We start from the raw sequence: 12,203 nt of genomic DNA, 5'->3' as shown, positions 1-12,203 counted from the left end.
AGCTTCTGATAGAACTTCCGTGTTTCTTGGGAACGGCACAGCCGTTCCATTTCTTCGCACTCCGCTTCTTCCAGGCGGCGTTTTTCTCCCAAAAGAGGCGGGTCTGCTGTTTCCGCTTCTGTTTGTAACGTTCCACGTTCCGTCGGGTCCCTTGCTGCAGCATTACCGCCCGCGTTGCGTTGTTCTCCTCCAAAACCGTTCTGCACTCTTCGTCGAACCATTCGTTCCATCGATTCCGTTCCACGTACCCGATGGTGCTTTCGGCTAATGGTTCGTTCTGCACTCTTCGTCGAACCATTCGTTCTATCGATTCCGTTCCACGTACCCGATGGTGCTTTCGGCTAATGGTTCGTTGATGGCTGCTTTCGCTGTACTCCAGCAGTCCTCTAGGCGGGCCTCATCGAGCTCGCCCTCGTCTGGCAACGCGGCCTCGAGATTCTGCGCGTGGAACATATGTACGAGCCGCCCGCAGTGGGCAACTCATGGTGTAGCACCGCGACGTCTGTAGGATTACGTGCTGGATTATGCATGGTAGACTCAGCAGCGTGCGATCCTTATGAACGGGTGAACTACAGGGAAGCCTTGGAGCGTGCTGATGGGCGTGCCACGGTTGAAGATCAGCTAGAATCGCATCGTCAGAATCACACTTACGAGTTTGTACCGTTGCGTTACCAAACGGCAAGAAGTTGCGGTAGGCTTCAAGTGGGTATTCAAGCTAAAACGGGAAGATCGTGAAGTACAAAGCCAGAGTTGTGGCTTAAGGCTACACACAGTGGTTCGGAGAAGACTCCGAGGAGGTGTACCCTCCAGTTACAAGGCAAACGTGTTATGGCAGTGAAGCATTTGGACATTATGGCTGACTACCTGAATGGAATTCTGGAGGAGGAAGTCGGCATGCGCCAGCCACCCGGATGCGCAGTGCAGGGGCAGGAGAAGCAGAGAAGTATCTACGGGCTGCGCTAATTGGCGAACAATTGGAACAAGCGTCTACACGATACGCTAACGAAACTGGTGTTCAAGCAATCAAGTTGCGATCCGCATATGTACGTGAGGAAGAGTGGTTCAACCAGCGTGTTCCTGCTGGTATACGTGGACGATATGCTCGTGGCGTCGTCCGATGGAGAAGTGCTGCAGAAGGATGTCCGCCACTTACTTGGCATGGAAGTCCGTCGGGATGAACAAGGGTACATAATCCGTCTACAAAACCATATTGAGTAACTACTGAAGATTGCAGGAATGAATGATCTCCAAGGTGATCTCCCATGGATCCAGGGTATTCGAAGACCGATGTGAACCGTTGAAAGATCCTGAAAAGTTCAGAAGCGTCGTAGCAAGCCTGCTGTACTTGTCTGTATCGCCAACAGTGCGACCATTCTCTGGCGGAAATTCGCTGCCCCTACAGAGTCAGACTGGACAGCCGACAAGCGTATACTGCGCCACAGTCTACAGAAGACGAAGAGCTGCAGCTTGCACTGGAGCGGTGCATTCGAGGAACCGTTGTCTGGATATTCGGATGCCGACTGGGCCGGCGATTTGCCGAAGTCGAAGATTAACATCTGGGTTCACGTTTCAGTTCGGAGGAACTACCATTTCGTGGACCAGCCGTGGACAGATAAGCGTCTTTGGAAGCCGAATACGTCGCCTTCAGTGAGCCTTACCAGGAGGCTATCTGACGACGACTGAGCTGGTGATCGCACAGCAGTCCAGCATTAACAAGCACCTCAAGCAGGCACTGTTGAGACTTCGAAAGTCAATGACGGCAGTCAAGCAACACTATGAGAAACTCATGGAAACTGCGGCAGCGGCAGAACACGTGAAGTCTACAGTTCCGAAGTCTACCCAGATGCAGGTCTTTTGCTTTCGCGGGTAGCCCCAAAAGTGTGGCGGATGCGATTGCTTATGACAAGCAATCGCAGAACCACGTGTGAGGCAGCCGTCAGGTGAGGAGCTACCAGGCGGCTGTTAAGCCCAAAGGTCGGCAGTAAAACTGGCAAGACGGACCCCAGCTAGGATTTCTTAAAATATGGGAAGGGTACCTGAAAAACCGGATCGTCCCGGATCGAAACGAACGACCACCGATTGGTCCTCAGCAACCACAAGCCAGGGTGGGTCAGTGTGTTATTGCGGAAGAAGATCAAGGAACCCTAGGAGGTGCAGGAGCGTAGGGACACCCGACCTAAGAAACGACGGAGGGCAGGTGTCAAGCACGAGAAGGGTGAAGCGTTCGTCATCAAGACTGGACAGTCTAAGCACTCGGAAGTTTTGAAGCGGATCACGGGCGACATCAAGCACAAGCGCGACAAGGAGCGTAAAGGCGCCGCCTACAAAAGTCTGGCGGTCTTTGGCGAGGGTGTCGAGGCGAAGGCTCTTACAGCGGAGGCGACTCAGAAGATGAAAAACTTATACGATATCACTGACCCGGAAGAGCTCGTTACGGCACTGCGAGGTGGCCACCGCAGCCGTTCGGCTATGGAAAAGTCCGACAGGGACAGGGACACGACACGAGTACCCTTGGTACAGATACATGTGGCGGACGCTAACAAGTCCGTTTGTGTAGGGAAGCTCAAGGTGGGCTGGTCAGTATGCCAGCTGACCCTACTCGAGGCTTGCTTCAGGTGTCTGGAACCAGGACACATGTCGTAGGACTACAAAGGCCCTATGAATATGTAAGAGCAAGCTACATATGTAGGCGATGTGGCGGTGCAGGTCACAAGGTACAAGGCTGCACGCGTACATCCAAGTGTTTGAGATCCCAACGCGTTGCAACAAGAAGCCCAAGGTGCCCGGCCTTCAGATGAGTCACAGCTGACAAGCCTTAGTGCAGGTAACGCAGCTGAATGCATGACTGAACGTGACGCAGCTCAGCAACTGCAGTGTCAGGCAGTTACGGAATGGAGGATGGAAATCGTTGTAATAGAGGGTGACTTCAATGCGTGGGCCATGGAATGGGAAAGCCGTTTCATGAACCAGCGGGATCAGATCCTAGAGACACTGGCAATGCTAGATGACGACCTAGCTAATGTCGATACCAAGAGTACCGTGGAAGGAACGAGGTCCAAGAACTCGTAGATGAAAGATATTATGCATCAACAGCGAGGTATTTAGGGAGGCGCTTCTCGGTCAGGGAGTTCAACAACAGCGAGTTGCGGAAATTCAACAAAACCAAGGGCATATTTAACACCGCAGTTTACCGCCCCCTACTCATCTCAGCAGAACGGTGTAGCCGAGCGCAAGCATCGGTCGCTCACCGAAATGGCTGCCTGCATGCTGCTGGATGCAGGCATGGATAAATGCTACTGAGGCGAAGCCCTATTCACTGCTATCTACCTCCAGAACCGGCTAGCCTCGAGATCAGTTCAGAAAACCCCCTACAAACTGTGGAGGAACCGGAACTGAGGCACCTATCAGCTACGCAAATTCCGGAGCATGATGGAAAGGAAGACACGGAAGCAAAATTTTTGTCGAGTATTCGAATGAGTTGACACGGAGACCGACGTGATCACAGTCAGCCGAGATGTTAAGTTCGTAGAGCTTGGCAACGGGACGTCTTTTGTGGAAATTCCTGGTGGAACGAGTCGAGTATACTAGCGCGGTCCAGCGTGCTCGCCGAAGAACAAGTGGACAAGAACAATGATCATCGAGACAACGTTGACTCCGACGATGAAGCAGAATCGGACTCGACACATGAGAAACTCGACGAAGCTGAGGAAGAAGCCAACGAGGCCACCGGAGAGCTCCGGCGTTCGCAAAGGAAGATTTATGGCAATCTGCCGCGGTATCTGGAAGACTACGTGTTGCATGAAGTCGTCGGATTTGCAGTCAGCGCCAACGAAGAACCGAACAACTGTAAAGAAAGCTATAAAGGATCTGACGTGGCGAAGCGTCATGATGTCGAGCTAGAATTCCATCAACGTAACGGGACGTGGGACCTAGTGGAGCTACCCAGCACTGGAAGAAGATCAGGGCAAAACCAGGCGTTTCTGCTGTAGCTATGTCGATGATTTCTTCATCGCCGCTACGAAAGTCGAGATGGACGAGATCAGCAAAGGCTTGCAGGAGTAGTTCGAGCTAACGTCCGTAGGTGAAGTTTGCCACTTCCTCGGAAAGAAATCACGCGGGAGGCGGGAGTGTTCAAGGTCTTTCTGCGGAGCTATAATAGGCTACTTGTGAAGCATGGATCAGGCGAAAACGTCCAAGGCTCCGATTGATCCGATGTACCCAAAAGCAGCCGACAAAGAAGAAGTCTTCGAAAATTCGACCAAGTGCCGCAGTCTGGTCGGAAGCCTACTCTACCTCTCCGTGTTGGTATCGCCGCCTGTACAGCAATCCTTGGAAAACAGTTCAACGCTTCGAGACTGGACTGCTGCGAAACGTTTGCTGCGTTAGCTCAAATCGACCATGGACTGATGACTGACGGCTGATAGGGCATTCAGATGACGTTTGGGCGGGCGACCCGGAAATCAGGAGGAGCACGTCGGGATTAGTATACACGTTCGGAGGCGACTTCATCTCTTGTACGAGTCGTCGCCAGTCCTGCGTGATACTGTCCTCCATGGAGGCAGAATTCTCCAAGAGGTCATCTGGCTGAGGCAATAGCTCAGCGACCTCGGAGAGCAACAAGTTGGTCCTACGCTACGCTACGCTGCGAGGACAACCAGGGTTGTCTGGCCTTCGCGCGGATGGAGAGGTGCCGCCGAAGATCAAAGCCCATTGAGACTCGGGAGCGCTTCGTCCACGAGCTGTGTGGAAGAAAGCAGATAGTATACTGAAGTATTGTCCAACGGAAGTGATGGTGCCGGACCTGTTCACAAAACCTCTTGGTCCGCAGACAGAAGCACGAGCGTTTCAGCCAAATGCCCTAGTTCAGACGGTAAACAAGAGGTGGTCCAAGGGTTCGGAGTTAGCTACGTAGGTCATACCGGTGCCATGCGTGGAGTACATCATGGAAGCAATCCTGTCGAGGCGTCGGCCTACTGGGTTGGATCCGTGCCCGTTGTTGGAAAGGGGTACCAGTAAGCTACCTTGGACTCCCCAAAGAGCGTGTCATCGATGCTCGTTGCTGCATGGTTTCGCGGTTAACCTTGAGGGTGCGATGTGCACTAGCCCTTCTCCGAAGCAATGCCTTCTTAGTGGTCCCGGAGAGACGTATGGTTTGACGACAATGAGAATGTTATTAATGGGTCGGGGTGTAGTCCTGTTTTCTACTTTGCCTATAGGAGACAGTCCCCAATCTTCAAATCTAATCACTGTGGATGCACGGTCGAATTCGAAACAACTCGAAACGGAGAAAACTCGTGACAGAGAATTTGAAAACGAAGCCATACGCACGCACAGACTGTTGCACTGAGGGATTCCTCCAGGAAGTTATCCACGATTTCTTTCAGGCAGTAAGAAAAACCGCCAAGAATTAAGGGCAAGTTTGCAGTTCAGAATACCTTGCCTGAATCGCCCAAGAAACCGTTTTTCTTCGATCGTAGTATGCAGTTGCGAAGGAATGACAATTCAAATGGCAGTCACTGTGGAAAGTTTCTGCCAGGAATCGGCCAAGAACTTTCTTCGGTGATTCCTTTTGAACACGAAACTGAGCTATAGTAAGAAATGCGAAACTGTGCGTCCCTTGTTGAATTCGTATTGACCTAAATCGCTTCCGTCTAGTGAAAATGTCAGCCGCATAGCCACTGCGTCCATTATCCTGCGGTTTGCTCTTTTCCATTCCGTATGAACATTTTCCTTGCAAATATTTACGAATGAGTTAACTGAAATTAAACGTTTTGCCGTTGCCACAAACGTGAAAAAGTTTTGGAAAAGAACTGCCACTGACAACAGAAATCTTCCGCTTTCAGCAATTTCAAAACAAAACGGATTGCTTTGTCTGTCAGTGCCACATCGATACTGGCAGCACGGTCCCACGGGCTCGTCTGATTGGTGCGAATGGTGCGTAATATTTACAACAATCGCAACGCAAACAGAACTCAAAACAGTAAATATAGCTGCTTGATGCATATACAGGAATAAGTAGAGCATTCTCATCCAGATGTGAAAGCGATAATCGTCAGTCAGTCAGTGGCGACGTTGACACTGACTTCTTATCATCTCACTAGGGAAATTATTCAATCCAGAAGCATTTGTTCATCAAGAACAAAGAGGCGTAAACAAGTGGCTCCGCGGGTGATCGGTCAGTCAGTGTTCTGCGAAGCTTTGTGAAGTGTGAATAATTGGATGAGCTGGAGTTGGCTGTGATTATAGGTAGAGGGTTTGACTGGGGTCATGATCAAGGACTAAACCATTGTTATTTAGTACTCTGAACAGTAAAGACTATTACCAAGTGAAAACAGAAGGGTGCCGTAATGCGTTGGGTTGATAGTGGCGTCTATGCAGGGGTTCTAGGCCTCCTGCTACTGCTCCTACAGCATGAGCTGGTAACCGGTCAGATATTCTACTATCAACCGGAACAGGTTCACCTGGCCTTCGGGGAATCCACAAACGAGATAGTTGTGACATGGAGCACTATGACGGCCACAAACGAGTCGATAGTCGAGTACGGTATCGGAGGATATGCGTTGAGGTTTGACAACTCTAGCTGAGTTAGATTTTCTGCAATCAATGACGTTTTTCTACATTCAGTGCAACCGGAACCGAGGAGAAGTTCGTGGATGGAGGTTCCAAGAAGCATACTCAATACATCCATCGAGTTGTGCTTCGAGATCTGCAACCATCTTCGCGGTATGAGTACCACTGCGGAAGTCGAGTAGGCTGGTCACCGGAGTTCTACTTCCACACGGTTCCGGACGGATCGGATTGGTCTCCTTCGCTGGCCATCTTCGGCGACATGGGCAACGAAAACGCCCAATCGATGGCACGTCTTCAGGAGGATACCCAGCGGCACATGTACGATGCCATTCTGCACGTCGGGGACTTTGCGTACGACATGAACACGGACAACGCCCTGGTCGGAGACCAGTTCATGAACCAGATCCAGTCGATTGCGGCCTACACGCCGTACATGGTGTGCGCCGGGAATCACGAGGAGAAATAGTGAGTATCTTGAAGGTGATCGTTGATTTCTCGTAACGCCTGACCGTTATCCCGTGTTCCAGCAACTTCTCCAACTACCGAGCCCGCTTCAGCATGCCCGGCCAGACGGAAAACATGATGTACAGCTTCAACCTGGGTCCGGTGCACTTCATCGGGTTCTCCACCGAGGTGTACTACTTCATGAACTACGGCCTGAAGACCCTGATCAACCAGTACGAGTGGCTGCGGCGCGATCTGGAGGAGGCCAACCGGCCGGAGAACCGCGCCCAGCGGCCCTGGATCGTCACCTACGGACACCGGCCCATGTACTGCAGCAATGATAACGATAACGATTGCACCCATAGTGAGACGCTGGTTCGGGTGGGCCTGCCCTTCACGCACTGGTTCGGCCTGGAGGACCTCTTCTACGAGTACGGCGTGGACGTGGAGATCTGGGCCCACGAGCACTCGTACGAGCGGCTGTGGCCCATCTACGACTACAAGGTACGGCCCCGAGGGTTGACGAGGGCGTGTTGGACAAGAGTAAACTTCGAACGTTTTGACTGCAACAATTTTAATATACGCTAGAGGAGCTGGAGGCTGCTGGCACCAGATCTTCGACATCTGAACGAATTTGTTGCGCGTTGGCACTATGGGAGCAAAGCGAAGCAAAAGGATTTATCGTTTTCATCGCTGTAAGATGCATTGAGCTGGCTGCTCCGAATCCCGTTTGCTTCGCAAATCCTATAATGTCTTGTGCAGATTTCCTTTTAGAAATCCTCTGGGAATTCCTTCAGAAATTCATCTAGGAATCCTTCAGGGATTCCTCCAGGAATTTATGCTGGGATTCCTCCAGAAATTTCTTCAGGGATTCAACCAAGAATTTCTCCAGGGATTGATCTAAAAATTCCTCCAAGGATTCCTTCAGTAATTCTTCCAGCAATTTCTCTAGGGATTTGATCAGGAGTTTCTCCAGGGATTCTTCCTAAGCTTCCTCCAAGAATTCTTCCAGGGATTCCTCCAGGAATTCTTCCAGGGATTCCTCCAGGAATTCTTCCAGGGATTCCACCAGAAATTCTTCCAGGGATTCCTCCAGGAATTCTTCCAGGGATTCCTCCAGGAATTCTTCCAGGGATTCCTCCAGGAATTCTTCCAGGGATTCCTCCAGGAATTCTTCCAGGGATTCCTCCAGGAATTCTTCCAGGGATTCCTCCAGGAATTCTTCCAGGGATTCCTCCAGGAATTCTTCCAGGGATTCCTCCAGGAATTCTTCCAGGGATTCCTCCAGGAATTCTTCCAGGGATTCCTCCAGGAATTCTTCCAGGGATTCCTCCAGGAATTCTTCCAGGGATTCCTCCAGGAATTCTTCCAGGGATTCCTCCAGGAATTCTTCCAGGGATTCCTCCAGGAATTCTTCCAGGGATTCCTCCAGGAATTCTTCCAGGGATTCCTCCAGGAATTCTTCCAGGGATTCCTCCAGGAATTCTTCCAGGGATTCCTCCAGGAATTCTTCCAGGGATTCCTCCAGGAATTCTTCCAGGGATTCCTCCAGGAATTCTTCCAGGGATTCCTCCAAGAATTCTTCCAAAGCTTCCGCCAAAAATTCTTCCAAGGATTCCTCCGGGAATTCTTCCAGGGATTCCTCCGGGAATTCTTCCAGGGATTCCTCCGGGAATTCTTCCAGGGATACCTCCGGGAATTCTTCCAGGGATTCCTCCGGGAATTCTTCCAGGGATTCCTCCAGGAATTCTTTTAGGGATTCCTCCGGGAATTCTTCCAGGGATTCCTCCGGGAATTCTTCCAGGGATTCCTCCGGGAATTCTTCCAGGGATTCCTCCGGGAATTCTTCCAGGGATTCCTCCGGGAATTCTTCCAGGGATTCCTCCGGGAATTCTTCCAGGGATTCCTCCGGGAATTCTTCCAGGGATTCCTCCGGGAATTCTTCCAGGGATTCCTCCGGGAATTCTTCCAGGGATTCCTCCGGGAATTCTTCCAGGGATTCCTCCGGGAATTCTTCCAGGGATTCCTCCGGGAATTCTTCCAGGGATTCCTCCGGGAATTCTTCCAGGGATTCCTCCGGGAATTCTTCCAGGGATTCCTCCGGGAATTCTTCCAGGGATTCCTCCGGGAATTCTTCCAGGGATTCCTCCGGGAATTCTTCCAGGGATTCCTCCGGGAATTCTTCCAGGGATTCCTCCGGGAATTTTTCCAGGGATTCCTCCGGGAATTCTTCCAGGGATTCCTTCGGGAATTCTTCCAGGGATTCCTCCGGGAATTCTTCCAGGGATTCCTCCGGGAATTCTTCCAGGGATTCCTCCGGGAATTCTTCCAGGGATTCCTCCGGGAATTCTTCCAGGGATTCCTCCGGGAATTCTTCCAGGGATTCCTCCGGGAATTCTTCCAGGGATTCCTCCGGGAATTCTTCCAGGGATTCCTCCGGGAATTCTTCCAGGGATTCCTCCGGGAATTCTTCCAGGGATTCCTCCGGGAATTCTTCCAGGGATTCCTCCGGGAATTCTTCCAGGGATTCCTCCGGGAATTCTTCCAGGGATTCCTCCGGGAATTCTTCCAGGGATTCCTCCGGGAATTCTTCCAGGGATTCCTCCGGGAATTCTTCCAGGGATTCCTCCGGGAATTCTTCCAGGGATTCCTCCGGGAATTCTTCCAGGGATTCCTCCGGGAATTCTTCCAGGGATTCCTCCGGGAATTCTTCCAGGGATTCCTCCGGGAATTCTTCCAGGGATTCCTCCGGGAATTCTTCCAGGGATTCCTCCGGGAATTCTTCCAGGGAGTCCTCCAGGAATTCTTCCAGGGATTCCTCCAGGAATTCTTCCAGGGATTCCTCCAGGAATTCTTCCAGGGATTCCTCCAGGAATTCTTCCAGGGATTCCTCCAGGAATTCTTCCAGGGATTCCTCCAGGAATTCTTCCAGGGATTCCTCCAGGAATTCTTCCAGGGATTCCTCCAGGAATTTTTCCAGGGATTCCCCCAGGAATTTTTCCAAGGATTCCGCCAGGAATTCTTCCAGGGATTCCTCCAGGAATTCTTCCAGAGATTCCTTCAGGAATTCCTCCGGGAATTCTCCAGGGATTCCTCCAGGAATTTTTCCAGGGATTCCCCCAGGATTTTTTCCAAGGATTCCGCCAGGAATTCTTCCAGGGATTCCTCCAGGAATTCTTCCAGAGATTCCTCCAGGAATTCTTCCAGGGATTCCTCCAGGAATTCTTCCAGGGATTCCTCCAGGAATTCTTCCAGGGATTCCTCCAGGAATTCTTCCAGGGATTCCTCCAGGAATTCTTCCAGGGATTCCTCCAGGAATTCTTCCAGGGATTCCTCCAGGAATTCTTCCAGGGATTCCTCCAGGAATTCTTCCAGGGATTCCTCCAGGAATTCTTCCAGGGATTCCTCCAGGAATTCTTCCAGGGATTCCTCCAGGAATTCTTCCAGGGATTCCTCCAGGAATTCTTCCAGGGATTCCTCCAGGAATTCTTCCAGGGATTCCTCCAGGAATTCTTCCAGGGATTCCTCCAGGAATTCTTCCAGGGATTCCTCCAGGAATCCTTCCAGGCATTCCTCCAGGAATCCTTCCAGGGATTCCTCCAGGAATCCTTCCAGGGATTCCTCCAGGAATCCTTCCAGGGATTCCTCCAGGAATTCTTCCAGGGTTTCCTCCAGGAATTCTTCCAGGGAATCCTCCAGGAATTCCTCCAGGAATTTCTCCAGGAATTCTTCCGGAGATTCCTCCAGGAATTCCTCCTGGAAATCTTCCAGAAAATCCTCCAGGAATTCTTCCAGGAATTCTTCCAGGGATTTCTCCAGGGATTCCTCCAGGGATTACTCCTGAACGAAAAAAAAAACTAATTCTTCCACCGCAGGTCTACAACGGTTCCCACGAAGAACCGTACCGGAACCCGCGGGCCCCGGTCCACCTGGTAACGGGGTCGGCTGGCTGCAAGGAAGGCCGTGAACCATTCATCCGCAAGATCCCCGAATGGAGCGCTTTGCATAGCCGCGACTACGGCTACACCCGGATGAAGGCCCTGAACCGGACCCATCTCTACTTTGAGCAGATTTCCGTCGACAAGGAGGGAGCCATTATCGATTCGTTCACCATCGTCAAGGATCGGCACGTCCCGTACCGGCAGCTGTTCGAGGAGGATGACGCGAAGAAGGATAACTAGGACGGACGGCTTTCTTTCCATTGAAGGTACTTTTACAGAGTGGAACAATTGTTATATATTTCACGATATTCTTACACAAGGGTCGATCTATCGGAGGTTTTTAGTACTTTAGCAATAAGGAAGGTAATCGGTTACCAAAACAGTATAGATCTGAACCATTTACACATACACACATTCTCTAGTTGGGAAATAAAACTCAATATTCAACACTATGGCTTATCACAGTTTGGTGTTAAAAATAGTTTCGTTTTCTTCTCGCACAATATCACCTACTTAAGTAGAAACCTAATGGCAGCTTTTGTGTTATACTTTTATGTTAAAAAATCATTTTCGGGTAATAAAAAAAAAATGGCATGCAACTGGAATCTAACGGGGTTGGTTTTACCTTAAACTAGTGAGACGATTTCCGTCAGATCTGACACTCAATTGAATTGAAAAATTGTACAATTAGGGTCAAACTTGACGGAAATGGCCTATGTTGGTCGGGGAATGTTAGTCGGTTAGCCGAAGCTGAATAATGGCACATCTACTTCGATGTTTGCGTATCAATCTACATATAAAATCTTTCTACATATATAGCTAAACGGGTACAATCGGAAGGGACATTTTTTCGCTGTTAGTGGACGGTTTGTTTTGTTTTGTTTAGTAACGATTACAGCTACATTTAAGGTTATTTCTTGAACCTGAGATTCGGAATCTTCTCTTGTTCGACACTTACTAAGAATTGGTCCTGGCAAATACATACACGTTTCGACGTTCATGGTGTGGTTCATGTTGCAAGAGATTTCCAGCTGCAAAGCATGGTTAGTTTTAATGGTTTGATAAGATCCTTTCATTTTACTTTATTAATCAATTAACCGAAAATCTCAAAAATCATAACAATACTTCCCGAGCTGGAATACTCGTAGAATCGAATTCTAACAAAATATAACATCGGGTCTGGTCGGGCCTGTAGAGTGCGAACAAAGGTTAGTGACATTCCCCTTGAATGTCCTTCCCCTAGCATCA

At 50.2% G+C, this 12,203-nt stretch overlaps 1 protein-coding gene across 1 annotated transcript; it reads left to right on the top strand.

Annotated features, from left to right (window-relative positions):
• Nucleotides 1-5,982: 5,982 nt before the first annotated feature.
• LOC109428095 (acid phosphatase type 7) lies at nucleotides 5,983-11,636 on the top strand. Its single transcript, XM_029864305.2, has 5 exons — nucleotides 5,983-6,246; nucleotides 6,298-6,565; nucleotides 6,625-7,035; nucleotides 7,098-7,518; nucleotides 10,890-11,636. Exons 2-5 carry the CDS (start codon nucleotides 6,348-6,350, stop codon nucleotides 11,193-11,195), a joined length of 1,356 nt encoding a protein of 451 aa, XP_029720165.2. The 5' UTR covers nucleotides 5,983-6,246; nucleotides 6,298-6,347; the 3' UTR covers nucleotides 11,196-11,636.
• The last annotated feature ends 567 nt before the right edge of the window (nucleotides 11,637-12,203 follow it).

This window comes from Aedes albopictus, chromosome 3, assembly GCF_035046485.1.
Source record: "Aedes albopictus strain Foshan chromosome 3, AalbF5, whole genome shotgun sequence".
Lineage (NCBI taxonomy): Eukaryota > Metazoa > Arthropoda > Insecta > Diptera > Culicidae > Aedes > Aedes albopictus.
The sequence above is the reverse complement of the archived record's forward strand: the minus strand, read 5'-3'. Positions and strand labels throughout refer to the sequence as shown.